The sequence below is a fragment of the Desmodus rotundus genome, chromosome 12 (genome assembly GCF_022682495.2).
Source record: "Desmodus rotundus isolate HL8 chromosome 12, HLdesRot8A.1, whole genome shotgun sequence".
Classification (NCBI taxonomy): domain Eukaryota; kingdom Metazoa; phylum Chordata; class Mammalia; order Chiroptera; family Phyllostomidae; genus Desmodus; species Desmodus rotundus.
In genome coordinates, this window is record NC_071398.1 from 76,708,564 (window position 1) to 76,725,669 (window position 17,106).

The 17,106-nt window shown below is 38.5% G+C and overlaps 1 protein-coding gene across 1 annotated transcript in view; it reads left to right on the forward strand.

Annotated features, from left to right (window-relative positions):
- The window catches only part of RNF115 (ring finger protein 115), a 74,298-nt gene that overhangs the window by 28,914 nt on the left and 28,278 nt on the right, over positions 1-17,106 (forward strand). The window contains exons 2-3 of the mRNA XM_024574644.3: positions 5,698-5,756; positions 7,649-7,706. Of these exons, the coding sequence (XP_024430412.1) occupies positions 5,698-5,756; positions 7,649-7,706 (117 nt within the window). The remainder of the gene's footprint in view (positions 1-5,697; positions 5,757-7,648; positions 7,707-17,106) is intronic.

Here is a 17,106-nt window from a genome sequence, read left to right on the forward strand (position 1 = left end):
TGCCAAGACAAAAAAAAATGGCCCAAATGAAAGAACAGATCAAAGCTCCAGAAAAAATACAACTTAGCCACGAAGAGATAGCCAACCTATCAGAGGTACAGTTCAAAATACTGGTAATCAGGAAGCGTACAGGATTGGTTGAATTTGGTCACAAATTAGATGAAAAATGAAGGCTATGCTAAGAGAAACAAAGGAAAATGTACAGGGAACCAATAGTGTTGGGAAGGAAACTGGAACTCAGATCAACGGTCTGGACCAGAAGGAAGAAAGAAACAGCCCACCAGAAAAGAATGAAGAAACAAGAATTCAAAAAAAAAAAGGAGAGGCTTAGGAACCTCCAGGACATCTTTAAGCGTTCCAACATCCGAATTATAGGGGTACCAGAAGGAGAATAGGAAGAACAAAAGTTGAAAACTTATTTGAACAAATAATGAAGGAAAACTTCCCCAATCTGGCAAAGGAAACAGACTTCCAGGAAGTCCAGGAAGCTCAGAGAGTCCCAAAGAAGCTGGACCCAAGGAGGAACACACCAAGGCACATCATAATTTCATTGTCCAAGATTAAAAATTAGGAGAGAATCTTTGAAGCAGTGAGAGAAGAGGACACAGTTACCTACAAAGGAGTTCCCATAAGAATGTCAGCTGATTTCTCCAAAGAGACCTTACAGGCAAGAAGGGGCTGGAAAGAAGTATTTGAAGTCATGAAAGGCAAGGACCTATATCCAAGGTTGCTCTATCCAGCAAAGCTTTCATTTAGAATGGAAGGGAAGATAAAGTGCTTCTCAGGTAAGGTCAAGTTAAAGGAGTTCATCATCACCAAGCCCTTATTATATGAAAGGTTAAAGGGAGTTACCTAAGAAAAAGAAGATAAAAAATAAGAACAGTAAAAATGACAACAAACCCACAGTTATTAACAACCACACCTAAAACAAAAACAACTTGAGCATAGCCATGCCCTTTACCTAAACCTTTGTCCTAGGGAGCATCCTGGAACCCTAGAACAGGAACAGAACCACAGAAATGGAGATCACATGGAGAGTTATCAACAGGGGAGAGGGTGCGGGGGGAGAGGGGGGAAAGGTAGAGAGAATAAGTAGCATAAACGTTAAGTAGAAAATAGACAGGGGGAGGGTAAGAATAGTGTAGGAAATGTAGAAGCCAAAGAACTTATATGTATGACCCATGGACATGAACTATAGGGGGGGGAATGTGGGAAGGAAGGGGTGGGCAGGATGGAGTGGAGTGAAGGGGGGGAAAACGGGACAACTGCAGTAGCATAATCAATAAAATATTAAAAAGAACAAAAAAAAATTATTGTCTGGGCTCATAATCAAATTAATAGATACTAAGTTTCTGTACATATGCATGGGGAATTCATACAGGTGTGAACATTCCAAAGACAGGCAACATTGGGTATATAAGACATTTTGGACAGATGAGAAAGTGAAACCAGAGGGCAACTGAGTCTGGGGCTCAGCCAAAAAGCAGGCATAGCGACTGGATTATAATTGTGTTTATGTTAATATCAGAGACTAGCAATCTGAGAAAGTGGCTGAAAGGGTCAGGGAGTTTCCTAGCCCTCCAGACTGCTCATGACCCAGTCAGGTCAGTTTTCCAACCCACTGGACTGCCCATGTCCAAACTTGCTTGATAGCCTGGGGTTTCATGAAAACTCTCCCCCACCGTGCACAATAGACATCTGATGCCAGCCACAGGGGCCAGTGGTCAGAGTGACCCTCCTGTACCTGGGAATAGCCATGCCCTTTACCAACCTTTAGCATCCTGGAACCCTGAGGCACCTGCCTGGAAGAACAGGAGGCTAACTCCTCTTCTATCCCCTCACAAACCCTGCACTTTTTCTTTAAAAAACCCCATTCCTGCCTCACCTCACTGCTGCAGTCTATCCAACTCAGCCCGCCTGCAAGTGTCACAGGTGGGCACAGGTTACCAGATTCTTGGTGATTGTGGACAAAGAATTGAACTGAACACAGTTTATAGCAGAAAAAGAGGGAGCAGATTTATTAAGCGATAGTACACTCCACAGAACGTGGGAGCAGGCCAACTCCAAGCCAAGATTGACCTCTGGGGCTGGAGGGATTCTATTCTTACAGGGTGGATATTTCGTGGCTAGTTTTGTCAGGCTTTTATTGCACATGTACAATTAGTTATATTACTTTAAAGCTACTGTGCATGTGGTCTCCCATGATTTTCCTTGATTGGCCACCGGAGACGGGGATCGCACAATGTTAATGTATTATAATGCCATTATAATGAAGCAGGGGTCATTTGTAGCATGTTTTGTGCAGGTGTATTCACGATTCACCATGATTCTGTGCTTTTCCAGAAAACTAACAACTGAACTTATTACAGGACTGAGACCCCATTCTGATATCCTTTATCTTAGCCCTGGGGAACCTCTGGAGTTTCCTCCTTGCTATCTCCTGCCTCACAAGTGCAGCATCAAATAAAGGCACTTGGATCAGATCATCGGGTTCCTCCCGCCTCAATCTCTCAGGCATTTCTAACAGTGGCGAGTAAAAACCCTAACATCCACCTTTCCTTGAGCTTTGAGAAGCAAATTTATATAGAGGAAATTCCTAGGGGCAGAACAGACTTGCTGTTTCTCTTGGGAATAAGAGGTAGGGGAGCTGAAAGGGGAGTTAAAAACACAGCTTCTTCCTAAGCTAGCTCCCTTTGTTTAGGTGTTATCTCTCTGCATTAGCATTTCTCTCTTCCCCACACCTTTGGTTTATGGCCGCTGAAGCTATTCATTCTCTGGGTAGGGAGGAGAGGTGTAAACCATTTGCTCTGAGTGTCCTTGGTTAGGGGAGATAACATCCTGCCCGGCTGTAAGTTCCAATGGTTTGTCCTTGTTTAATTTTCTTGTCTCAGTTTCTCCATTCCACTTACCCAGGAATTTTTCTAGCTTCTTACTGTCCTGTCTCAAAAGGAGGGGGTGCATCTTAGATTTCAGAAATGGGAGTGGACCATTTATAGGTACTTGAAGGAAGGTGGAACCTACAGGGCAGGAAAATTCTTGCTAGGCAACTCAAGCAGTGGGACACATAGGGTACCTAGCTATCAGGTCTCTTCTGAATCCCTCTATTTACCATACTTAATTACCTTAGCCTAAGGTAAAATCCTAAGATCTCCTTCCTGAAGCAGGTTTCTCTCTGAATCTCTTGGGCAGGAATGCAGGTAAGGTCAAAGTTTCTTTCAGGGTCGAGTTTCTTAATAAACAGCTTAAAGTCAATATCCCAAACAGCAGCTTCAGAGTGGCAAAACTTTGGTTTCCTCATACACGCACACACTCACTGTCTCTCCCACCCCCATCTCTATCCATTCGTTTCTTGATGGAACCTAGGTTGCTTCCCTACTTGGCTATTACTAGTAATGGTTCAATGAACATAGGGGTGCATATATCTTTTAAAATTATGGTTTTTGTTTTTTCAAACTCCCCAAGGTAGAATTTATGCATCATTTGGTAGCTTTATTTTTAATTTTTTTTTAAATTAAAAAATATATTTATTGATTGGCGGGGCACTGATGTGAGAGAAGCATTGATTGGTTGCCTCCCATACACACCCCAGTCAGGAATTGAACCTGCAACCCAGGTATGTGCCCTGAGTGGGAATTGAACCCCTCCACCTTTTGGTATATGGGATGATACTCCAACCAGCTAAGCCACTCGAGCCATTCATCCTTACCTGAGGACATGCTTATTGGTTTTAGAGAGAGGGGAAGGAAAGGAAAGATGAAGAGGGAAACACCCAGTGGTTGCCTCTTATATGTAACCTAGGCATGTGCCTTGACTGGGAATTGAACCTGTGACTTTTTGGCTTATGGACAGTGCCACAGCCAACTGAGCCACATTGGCTAGGGTAGACCAGGGCTCTGTTTTTAAGTTTTTGAGGAACTTCTATACTGTTTTTTGTAGTGGCTGCACTAATTTACAGTCCACTGACTGTACAAGAGTTTCCTTTTCTCCACAACCTCACCAGCATTTGTTAGCCATTCTGACAGGTGTGAGGTGATATCTCATTGTGGTTTCCAATTTACATTTTCCTGATGATTAACAGTGGTGGTGAGCATCTTTTCATGTCTCTTGGCCATCTATATGTCTTCTTGGGAGAAATGTCTCTCTACTGCCAATTTCTTTATTGGTTTTTTGGGGGGGTTGGTGTCAAGTTACAGATCTTTATATAGTTTGGTATTAACCCCTTACCAGATGTATCATTTGCAAATCTTTCCCCATTCATTAGTTTGTCTTTTACTTTTGTTGGTTTCCTTTACTATGCAAAAGGTTTTTAGTGTAATATAGTTTCTTTCTTTTTTTCTTTTGTTTCCCTTGCTCAAGGAGATAATATTTTGCTGGCTTTAATGTGCTCCCATGTATAATGCTCACCAGTGTTTTGTGCACATGATACACAGGGTTATTATACCCATTATCGTACCCCTGGTATGTAATCATTATACCCACGTAAAATGTGCATTCTTATTTTTCCCTAAAAAATTTGGGCAAAAAAAAGTCTGCATTATACACTTAAAAATACGGTATATTCAAAGAGATACTCTTAAGAGCAGTGTCGAAGAGTTTAATGCCTATGTTTTCTTCTAAGAGTTTTACAGTTCCCAGTCTAACATTTAATTTAAGTCTTTAATGCATTTTGAGTTTATTTTTTGTATAGGGTATGAGAAAGTGATTGAGCCCTGGCTGGTGTGGCTCAGGGGATTGAGTGCTGGCCTGCAAAAAACTAAAGGATCACTGGTTTGATTCCCAGTCAGGGCACACGCCTGGATTGCAGGCCAGGTCCCCAGTAGGGGGCATGCAAGAGGCAACCACACATTGATGTTTCTCTCCCTCTCTTTATCCCTCCCCTGCCGTCTAAAAATAAATAAAATCTTTAAAGGAAAATGCGATCACATTTTATTTTTTTTCCCTGTATCTGTCCAGTTTTGCCAACACCAGTTATTGAAGAGACTGTCTTTACCCCATTGTATATGCTTGCCTCCTTTGTTGTAGATTAACTGCCCCTGTAAACAGGGATTTGTTTCTCCGCTTTCTATTCTATTCCATTGATTTATAGATCTGTTTTTATGGCAGCACCATACTATTTTGATTACTGTAGCTTTGTAGTATTGTTTGATATCAGGGAACGTGATACCTCCTATTTTGTTCTTTCTGAAGATTTCTTTAACTAATCCGGATCTGAATAATAAGTTTACTTTGGAATCATTGGTAATCAAAAAATAGATTAGAAATATTATAAAACTTTATTGTAAATTCCTAGTCTGTAAATTGATTGATGCTGTGATTCAGTTTATGTCTTATTTATGTCAGTTTCTATACTCATTAATATTATAATCTTTTTATTGCTCTGATACCACTAATATGTCTTTTTCATTAGATTTGAAGAGAAAATTAGGTGGTGAATTCATTGCAGTTTTTAAAAAATTAGCACAGATTAAGGAAAAGAAAAATCTCTTAGACATTCTTTCTTTCAGCTCTTAGCGGGAACCATTTAAGAAGCTGTTCTGCAAACATCTTGTGGAATTTGTCGTTTGCCGGAGAGTAACAGAATATAATCCTGGTAGTGAGCAAGCACATACAACATTTCACAGCATCAGCTTATGTACTGCATATTATTCTGAAAGTACATACTTAACTTTTTAATGACTTTATTTTTTTCTTTTATAGGAATATATTTGTCCCAGATGTGAATCAGGCTTTATTGAAGAAGTGACAGATGATTCCAGGTATTATACAAACTTGTGAATAAATCAGACATTCTGTTATCAAAATTATTTTCTCTCAGCATTGACTGAATGAATAGGAAGGAATTTGTTTTGTAACTTATACTCTCTGCTTAGAGGAAGATGGGTGAGTTTGGAGAGGGAGAAAAGTGGCATAGGGAAGAAGAAAAATAGGATAATTTGGAAACTGATGTTACAATGGATGTGATGAGATGTATTGTTTCTGATCATGTGTGGCATTTCTTGGTAACCTGTATCCATAAAACAATAAATCTGGTAAGTTTTGGTTTATTTTCTGAGACTTTTAACATTCTTTTAGATTATTGATTACTTTTTAGTGACCACTCTGTTTGAAGCTAAACTGCAGTTATACTTCCTTGGTGGGCTGAGAGTGACATCTGACACAGATATCTAATAAACAGGATATTTTCTAGCCAGGGAAATTGTTATTATTCTGCCTTGAGGAGGCCTTGAGTCCTTGTTCTTACTGGAATTATTTCCAACAAACATACGCCATCTTCCAACTGTAATATTAATATTTGGATTTGTAATGCTTGAAATTTGCTCTCATTGGTCTTAGTAAAGGTACAAAACCTATAAAAAGGGGAACTATTTCTAAAGTGACTATTACATATTCCTTCTTGGTTAATATGAACAAAACTATAAAAACTTAATAAAAGTGGAATAGCATTGATAGGATGGCCTTTTTGGCTAAGCATAGTGGCACATTTGTTTATTTGTGGTTGTATGGTTAAACATTAGTTGGACAGTTGAAGTACTGACTGGATAAAAATCTATTCTGAAGCTTTTCATCTTAATTTTGGAAATTTTAATGGCAGTAAATAATTCCTTTACTGTTGCTGTTGGCAGAATCTAAACTTGAAGGTCCCTTCCACAGCCAGGAAAAACTACACATTTTACAGTATGTACTATTAGTTTAACATTATCAGTGATTGATGATTTTATGTATGAATGAGTTGGAGCTCCTGGGGCTGTATATGGCATGGGATCTAGTTTTTTATAAGCACTTAAATGTTGATCTAATAATCTCGGTTTTAAATACAGAATACCAACTCTAAATGTGTAAGATTAGCATGACAGCAAAATCAGCAATTATGTGTCATGGATATTATGTCTGATACATAATAAACACTATACTTGTGTTAATAAAATACAGTCTTTACCCTCTGAATTTATATTTATGAAAGAAGGGAAAGGGGTGGAAATGAATGGGACAAATTCTATATATTTAAAATGCAAGGTAGAATTTGAATCAAAGTCAGAATGTAGAGGAGTGTGGGGGAATCTCATATGGTTGGTGAGTTCAGAAAAGACTTAATGGAGGAGGTTGCATTTGAGATGAACCTTGAAGGATAGTAGGATAACCAAAGAACAGGATAAATTATCAGGAGAAGGAAAAAATATCAAGCCCTTTTATAATGTGCTAAATATTGTACCAGACCCCTTACATTGTTACATTTAATCATTTCCAAGTAATATTAACTGTTATTGTCTCAAATGTGTTTATTTGGTGGCTGAATGGTTTTTTAATGAAATATTATTTTGAGAATCTTATTTCTTAGCCTGTTTGAGGATAAATGTTTTTCCTTTTCTGCTAAGTCAAATTTGAATTGCATTGCTTGCTCTGTGGGTCCTTCTTCACTGTGATGGCTCCTCTACCCAATTTATCACCTGATCTTTCCTTGATTTGGTAGTTACAGTTGTTTGTACATTAATCCACAAGCCAGTTAGTCATAATTTCCTTTGTAGATGTCATGCTGGGATGAGTTATTTTTCCTTATTGGAGTTTGTTCTCATTGTACCATTCTCTGTTTAGCTTCTGGGAGAGAAGTTTGTTCCTGGGAATAGAATCACTCATTCCTTTTTCTTTTTAGTTTTTTAGGTGGTGGTGGCAGCCGGATGGACAATAACACATCAACACATTTTGCAGAGGTAAGTTTTCTTTGGGTGTAGAAATGTTTCAAGTTGGATGTTAAGGTCATGACATACTATTATTTCATCATGCAGCAGAATGGATAGGGAAAATGTGGGCAAGAGTAGCCCTTACAATGGTTTGTGTTTTCAGCAGCTGGGGCTTTGGCGTATTACTTTTGGTAAACCCTTGATTACAATAATGGCCTCTAGCTGTGCTGTTTTGAATCTGGTTGTGCTTTCAGTTGCTTCTGCTTTATTGTGTGTAATAGTGTGAAAATAAAAAGCTTGTGTTTTTGAAAAAGAGCAGGCCAAAATGAATTGTTAGTTACCTACAGGGAAGTTACCATAAGACTGTCAGCTGATTTCTCAAAAGAAACTTTTCAGGCTCCAAGGGGATTGGCAAGAAGTATTCAAAGTCATAAAAAGTAGGGGCCTACAGCCAAAATTGCTCTACCCAGCAAAGCTATCTTTTAGAATCAAAGGGCAGATAAAGAGCTTCCCATATAAGAAAAAACTAAAGAAGTTCATCATTATCAAACCATGATTATATGAAATGCTAAAGGGAGTTATTTAAGAAGATCAAAACTATGAACAATAAAATGTCAATAAATATATATCTATCAACAATTGAATCTAAAAAACCAAGCAAACAGGGACAGAGACAGAATCGTAGATATGGAGAGAATTTTGATGGTTGCCATATGGGAGGTAGGTATAGGGGAAGGGGTGAAGAGTTGAGGGTATTAAGAAGTACAGATAGGGCCTAGCTAGTGACTGAGTGGATTGAGTGCTAGCTTCGAACCTTGGGGTTGCTGGTTTGGTTCCCAGTGAGGGCCTATGCCTGGGTTGTGAGGCCGGGTACCCAGTTGGGGGTGCATGAGAAGCAACCACACATTGATGTTTCTCTCCCTCCCTTCAAAATAAATAAAATCTTCAAAAGAAGAAGAAGAAGAAGAAGAAGTACAAATAAGTAATTACAGAATAGCCAGGGGGATATAAGGTACAGTATAGGAAATGGAGTAGCCAGAGAATTTGTTCCCATGACCCACGGACATGGTGTGGGGTTTGCCTGAGGGAGTGGGGGTACTGAGTACAGGGGGGAAAGGGGATAAAATTAGGACAACTGTAATATCATAATCAATAAAATATAATTTAAAAAAGGTAGTGTTCAATGAGAAGTCCATGAACACTAAACTTTCCTCCTTTATCCTCTGAAAATTATCTTCAGAACTCCAGCCCCTCAGGTATTTATGTTGTTAGATTTTTGGTCAAGAAAATCAAAGAAATATTTGGATATTGTCCTGTTTTATTAAGGGTATTTTTAAAGATTTTATTTATTTATTTGTAGAGTAAGAGGAAGGGGGAGAGAAACATTCATTGGTTGCCTCTCACACGCCCCCAACTGGGGGCCTGGCCTGTGACCCAGGTATGTGCCCTGACTGGGAATTGAACCCGTGACCTTTTGGTTTTCAGGCCAGCGTTCAATTCACTGAGCCACACCAGCCAGGGATATTAAGGTTATTTTCATTTATTTATTGCCTATAGTATCCAGTGGTAAGTTTTTTTGTTAACTCAGAACTTCTTTGGTACATTGGTGCAAGACAGATCATGTCTTTGAACTCCCACTTTTATTTTTTCATTTTGATGCATTGAAAAACATTTAAAATCTATTCTGCATGCTAGTCCTGAAAGTCTTTCTGATTTAGTATTTTTTTTTTTCCATGTGTGCGTGATAACACAGGTTGTCGCTTACTGATTATGCTCATGGAGAAGCAACTTTGTCTTACTTTTTGTGTTAGTTCTCCATGGAAATACATTGGTCTGTGAGTTTTACAGTTATGACTCACCTAGAGGAGATGCATTAAGAAGAAAAATAAATATATGTAGTCTTTTTCCTAACTTGAGTAATACTAAATCTGACTCTTATGGCATGAGCTATTTCTTTAGGTGTTAAAGTAATTTTGCTGAACCACAGCCTGTGACTTCATTCTTTAGAGTTTGTAGCAATGTCTAGTTTTTCTCTCTGTAGTATTCCGTTGTTCCCATGCCTGAATATTTCGGTTTTCTCATTTTTAAACAATATATTGCATTTAAAAATAAAATTTGTCACTCTGCCTGGTGTGGCTCAGTGGGTTGAGCGCCAGCCTGAGAACAAAAAGGTCGCTGGTTCCATTCCCAGTCAGGGCACATGCCTGGGTTGCGGGCCAGGTCCCCATTTGGGGCTCTCGAGAGGCTACTCCAAAAATTGATGTGTCTTTCCCTCTCCCCTTCCCTCCCTTCCCCTCTCTAAAAATAAATAAATAAAACCTTCTTAAAAATTTAAAAAATAAAATGTGTCTTTATAATATTATAGAAGTTGCCGGTGTTTTAAAAAAGTTAACTAACAACTGTATTTTGCTGTGTATACTGTGTACTTTTTTACCCAAATATTTGAGGGAAAAATAAGGATGTGCATTATAGATGGGTAGTGCTAAGGGTGTGCCTTATTATGTGGGCAGCACTAAAATGTTGGTGCGCACCATACATGGGAGCGCATTCTACACGGCAAAATACAGTAGTCTACATTCAGTGCACTGATAGCATTCTTCTAAAATTAGGGGCAAGAAGCAAATATCATGGTTGCCTTGCCTACAAGGAATTTATAATTTATTTGGGAAAGAAATGCAAACACATATGAAACCAATAAGAAAATGAGTGTAGAGAATATCATAAAATTATTGTGTCTGTGTAACTAGCACAGTAGGGAGAGATTAGGTGAGCTGCAGTCTTTAGAAGGTCTTTAGGACAAGAGGTTAAATAACTTAGTGATATGCCTGGAATCAAATTGCCTGGATTCAAATCTTGGGTCTGCCACGTATTTCCTGCTTATATAACCTGGACAAAATCACTTCAAATCTCTGTGTATCTGTTTCCTCATCTGAAAATTTGGAAAAATAATACCTCATAGGATTGTTGTGAGGGTTGAGTTGATACATGCCAGGTGTGTAGGCCAATGTGTCTGCCATATAGAATGCTTTATAAATTTTAGCCATTGTTAAGACTTTATGTAGAAGGTAAAACTCTATGGGAAAAAGGTAAAACAAGGGTTCTTAAAATGCTGGAGCCTTGAAGGGTAGGTGGAATTTTGATGAGCAAAAAGGTGAGAAAAAGATAATATTTATAGACTGTAAGGTTTTATACTTAGGTCCCTGGGGCGGGGAGGGGAGATGGAAACTTAGAAAATTGTATATAGAAACCAAAGATATTTTTTCTGCGTTTTATTTGGTAATTCCAACAAAGAGCTTATGTTCAGTTTCCCTCTGTTTTTCTTCAGCCAGAGCTGCTCGAAAAGGTTATTTTCTGTAATTAGAATTTAGTAATAGCTGAATTCCTAAAATACTAGATATATTAGAAAAGGCTTAGTTTAAGCAAAATTTCTAACACAATCAGTGTTGATTTTTTTTTAAAGTGGATTTGAGTTGGAGAGAGACTAAGTTAGGATGTAGTGAAGGTGGGAGGAAGCTGGTTGCCAGTTAATGTGAGGGTCAGTGGAGAATGAATATAAAAAATGTTGCTAGCAGCCCTGGTTGGTGTGGGTCAGTGGATTGAGTGTTGGCCTGTGAACCAAGGGGTCACTGGTTCGATTCCCAGTCGGGACACATGCCTGGGTTGTGGGCCAGGTTCCCAGGTGAGGGGCGCATGAGAGGCAACCACACATTGATGTTTCTCTCCCTGTCTTTCTCCCTCCCTTCCCCTCTGTTTAAAAATAAATAAAATCTTTAAAAATAAATGTTGCTAGCAGTTTGTAGAGAGAGGACATTGTTCTGCTGAGGTCTCTGTTAACCTGAGGATTTGAGCCCATGGCTGGCTGAGGGTTTCCTTGGTTATTTGAAAGCTTCTGACCATGATCAGGTGCCAGTGGGACACCTGATCTAAGAGTTTCAGCTTAACAGAATGGGTCACTTCAGTGCAGGAGTTGCTGTGGCTGCTGCTTTAGATTAGCAGAATATAAAATAGGTAGATAGATGGCTTTCTAGAAAAAGAACACTCAGCATGCACAAAAGGGCAGGGTACTCTGAGCAGTCTGATTTATATTTATTTAAATGAAATTTATTTTGATATAGGTGTAGCATTATAATAGCAACAAAAAAAAGTATTAAAAGTACCCAGAGTTTCACAATTCTAAGAGTTCCCTTTCTCCATGCGTTTTCTTCAGGTTTCATCCTGAGGCATTGATATATACTGAAAGATATTATAACAACATTAAGGTATTTTTTTACATGAAGTGTCTCTCATTATCTCATTACCTTCTTTTAGCTTTATTTTTTTAAATTTTTTTCAAAAAGTTCTTATTTATTTTTAGATAGAGGGTAAGGGAGGGAGAAAGAGAAGGAGAAAAACAAGGATGTGTGTGAGAGATACATTGATTGGTTGCCTCTTGCACACCCTCAACTGGAGACCTGGCCTGCAACCTGGGCATGTACCCTGACTGAGGATTGAACCGGAAACCTTTGCGTTTGCAGGCTTGTGCCCAGTCCACTGAGCCACACCAGACAGGGCCACTTCCCAATACATTATATGGGGCTAAGTATAACCTGATACCCAAAGCAGACAAGGATAGTACACAAAAGGAAAATTATAAGCCAATTCATTTGTGAATGTAAATACAGAAATTCACCCAAAACACCAGAACTGGAATTCATGAATACATCATAAGCAAAATTGTGTTTGTCCTAAGAATTCAAGGTTGCGGTAGTATTACAGGATAGAAAGCAGTGGAATGACATATTTAAAATACTGAGAGAAAAAAATGCTGCCAACCAGGAATTCTGTACTTGGCAAAACTATAATTCAAGAACAAAGGAAAAATTAAAACATTCCCAGATAAACAGTAGCTGAGAGAATTTATTACTAATAAACTTTCCATACATGGAATGCTGGAGGGAGTCTTTTAGGCTCCCTGCAGACCAATTCAATTTACTTTTTGGTGTAGGACCAAAGAATATGCATTTTAAGTAAACCTTTCTATGGATTTTTATGAAAGATAAAGAAACAACAAAGGCCTCATAATGAGATAACATTTTACATTCAGCAGATTGGTAAAATCTTTAAAAACAAAAGAAGTCCTATATCAAGTGCTCCAGGATTTGGTACAGTCCTCTTTGTGGATGTGTAAATTGGAATACTCACCTTGGAAAATAATTTTGGCATTATCTAGTAAAGGTGAAGATGTATAGACCATAAAGTAGTGCAAACCACTGGCAGAAACTCTTATCCCTGCAGCAGAAAACATACCTAAGAGTGTTTACACTGGCTGTGAGTAATAACAAAAAACCAGAAACAGTCCATGTTTTTATTGAGAGTAGAAAATATTTAAAAATGTGTGTGAAAATGAGTTTGCCAAAATATCAAGTATACTTTCATAAGCCACTTTCATAATTTACAAGGCACATTTTATTTGGGGATGTATACATCTGTAGTAAAACAAAAAAGAAAAGCAAGGAGATGATAAACAGTTGAGTGCAGTGGTTACTCTGAAGGTTGGGAGAGAGGGACACAAATTTCAGTGACTTCGGTCATGTGAACTAAAGATGGTTACAAGGATATATGTTTTCTTTTTAATACCTTATTTTTCAGTTGCAATATTTAGACATTTATTTAACTTACAAAGTGGTCACCCCCAAAAACCTAATACCCATCTGACACCATACACAGTTATTATATTTTTTACTATATTCCCTGTGCTGTACTTTACATCCTCATTAAACTGTAAATACCAATTTGTACTTCTTAATCCCTTCATCTTTTTGACCCATCCCCCCAGCTGACCCTCCCATCTGGCAACTGTCAAAATTTTATCTATGGGTGTGTTTCTGTTTTGCATGTTCATTTTTTGTTTTTTAGATTTCATATATAAGTGAAATCTCTGCCCCTCCTACCAGTCTCTGTGTGGCTTCTTTATATACTTAGTTGTAAGACTTTGGTTCAGCTAGATTTTAGGCAGTTCTGAGTTTAGGCAGTTTGATGGTTTTTCTGTAGTTTAGCTGTAATTTTGATGTGGGAGAGAGCAAATGCTACATTTACCTATCTGCTATTGGTGTTTTATAGTTTTTTTAATTTATTGATTTTTTTTAAGAGAGAGAGAGAGAGAAACATCAGTTTGTTGTTCCACTTATTTAAGCATTCATTGGTTGATTCTTGTATGTGCCATGACTGGGGATTGAACCTGCAACCTTGGCACGTGGGTGTGATAGTCTAACCCAGGGGTGTCTAACTCATTTTCACTGGGGGCCATATCAGCCTTCTGGTTGCCTTCAAAGAGCCGAATGGAATTTTAGGACTGTTTAAATGTAACTACTCCTTAACAGTAAAGTGAGAGCTGGACTCTGCCACTGGGTAGAAACAAAGTACCAGGCCAGATAAAAAAAAGGGTGGAGGGTCAGATTTGGCCCTTGGGCCTTGTGTTAGCCACCTGTGCTCTAACCAACTGAGCCACCCGGCCAGGGCATGTTTTATTTTCTCAATGCCTCATTTATTATGTTATTTTACATGTATCAGATAATGTTAAAAAGCATATAAAATACAAAATACCCATTCTATTCTACTGTTGGATAGAATGAAAATATATATGTGTGTGTTCTGAGTCAATGCAGACCTTTTTCCCTCTGTAGTAGTTATCCCTGTCTAACATATACAATTTTCTTTTTCTCTTTTTGGAAGGTAGGAGCATGTCTGTCTCTTCCTGCTTGAAAATGAAATCCTTTAGGGCAGAGGGTTTTTTTTTTTTCTCCCTTTTTCATTTTTTTTAACATTATATGTACTGCTGTATCCTCACAGTTCCAGAAAGTGATTGGGGACATAGTACATGCTCAACAAGTATTTGTTGATTGATTGAATGAATGTGTGTATATATGTATGTATATTACAAAATCTAGTGAGTGTATATGCACAGACACATATTTAAAGATCAGAAATTCTACACACCAAATTAAACTCAGTGGGGGAGTTGAATTAGGGGTAGGGATTGGTCACATCTGAGTGAATAGAGAATATAGTGCACTTTATATTCTATATTGTATTTTTTTAATGTAAAGGGGAGGAAACATTTTGAAAATTAAGCAGATTGTAAACTGGGAAAAAATTAGCAAAAATCAACATTATTCATGAACCTAAATAGATTTTGAGAACTGATTAGGCAAGTTACTGGATTGAAACTACACTGGATTCTGGAATGACCTCAGCATAACGTGCAACTAGGCTGGTAGCACTTTCTATGAATGTTATTGTTGGAGGCTATTGCTAGTATGGATCTCAGAAGAAAGGATCAGTCTGGAGTTGGAGGGCTGTCAACAATTTAAGACGTGAAAAGTCATGAGCTAAGCAATTTGGTGTCCATGTTATTATCTGTACATTAATTTTTTGTTTTCATTTAAAACGAAAAGACCAGAATACGACTAGGATTATATACTTGGCTAGATGGAGTAAAATAAATAATGTTCTATGGAACTCTCGAAATATCTGGTGTGTAGATAAATGCAATTTAAATTATTTCAGAAGTGATTTGTGTTTTTCCATTCACTCTTTGTTTAGTGATTCTTCAGCCAAACCCAACAGGCACACAAGCCCCTTGCCCCCCTATTCCTCCCCCCCCCCCACCCTTTTCATGATAAAAATATGTACAGTGGAATGGTCTTATCAGACAGTCCTGCACTGCTTTGACACAGCTTTGACATTAACCCTTTCTGATGCAGCTTCTAAATTAAGAGAAGTATTTAAAATTTTTTTTGCACTTGTTAGTATTTTTTAATCTTTATTGTATTTTTTCCATTATCATTTAGTCCCCTGATAGCCCTGTCCCCCCAGCAATCACCACACTGTTGTCCATGTCCACTAGTCCTTTTTCCTTTTTGCTCAATCCCTACGCCCCACTCCCCACTAGCTGTTACCTGTTCTTCGACTATGAGTCTGTCTCTGTTTTGCTTGTTAGTTCAGTTTTTTTGTTAGATTCCACATATGAGTGAAATCATATGGTATTTGTCTTTCTCAGGCTTAATTCACTTAGCATAATGTTCTCTAAGTCCATCCATACTGTTGCAAAGGGTAGAATTTTCTTTTTTACAGCCAAGTAGAATTCCACCACTTAAATGTCCCGTAGTTGTTTCATCCACTCATCTATTGACGGACACATGGGCTGCTTCCAAACCTTGGTGATTGTAAATAATGCTTCAATAAACATAGGGCTGCTGGTGTTCTTTCGAATTAGTGTTTTGGGTTCCTTCAGGTATATTCCCAGAAGTGGGTATGCTGGATCAAAAGACAGATCCATTTTTAATTTTTTGAGGAGTCTCCATACTGCTTTCTACAGTGGCTGCCCCAGTTTGCATTCCCAGCAACAGTGCAGAAGGGTTCCCTTTTCTGCACATCCTTACCAGCACTTGTGTTTGTGGATTTATTGATGATAGCCATGCTGACAGGTGTGAGATGTTATCTCATTGTGGTTTAATTTATATATTTTTAAATATATTTTATTGATTATGCTTCTATAGTGTCCCATTTTCCCCCCTTTATTCCCCTCCACCCTGCACCACCCCTCCCACCTGCATTCGGCCCCCCCCCCCCCCCCCGTGTCCATGAGACTTACATATAAATTCTTTGGCTTCTACATTTCCTATACTGTTCTTAACCACCCCATGTCTATTTTGTACCTACCATTTATGCTACTTATTCCCTGTATCTTTTCCCCCTTTTCCCCCCTCCCCCTTCCCCCACTGCTAACCCTGCATGTGATCTCCATTTCTGTGATTCTGTTCGCTTAGTTTGTTTTTGTTTTTGTTTTAGGTTTGGTTGCTGATAGTTGTGAGTTTGTTGTTATTTCACTGTTGTCAGTTTTGATCTTCTTTTTCTTAGATAAGTCCCTTTAACGTTTCATATAATAAGGGCTGGGATTGATGAACTCCTTTGACTTGATCTTATCTGAGAAGCACTTTATCTGCCCTTCCATTCCAAATGGTAGCTTTGCTAGATAGAGTAATCTCGGATGTAGGTCCTTGCCTTTCCAGACTTGGAGTACTTCTTTCTAGCCCCTTCTTGCCTGTAAGGTCTCTTGAGAAATCAGCTGACAGTCTTATGGGCACTCCTTTGTAGGTAACTGTGTCCTTTTCTCTTGCTGCTTTTAAGATTCTCTCCTTATTTTTAATCTTGGGTAATGTAATTATGATGTGCCTTGGTGTGTGCTCCCTTGGGTCCAACTTCTTTGGGACTCTCTGAGCTTCCTAGACTTCCTGGAAGTCTATTTCCTTTGCCAGACTGGGGAAGTTCTCCTTCATTATGTTTTCAAATAAGTTTTCAATTTCTTGCTCTCCCTTTTCTCCTTCTGGTACCCCTATGATTTGGATTTGGGAATGTTTAAAGTTGTCCTGGAGGTTCCTAAGCCTCCTCA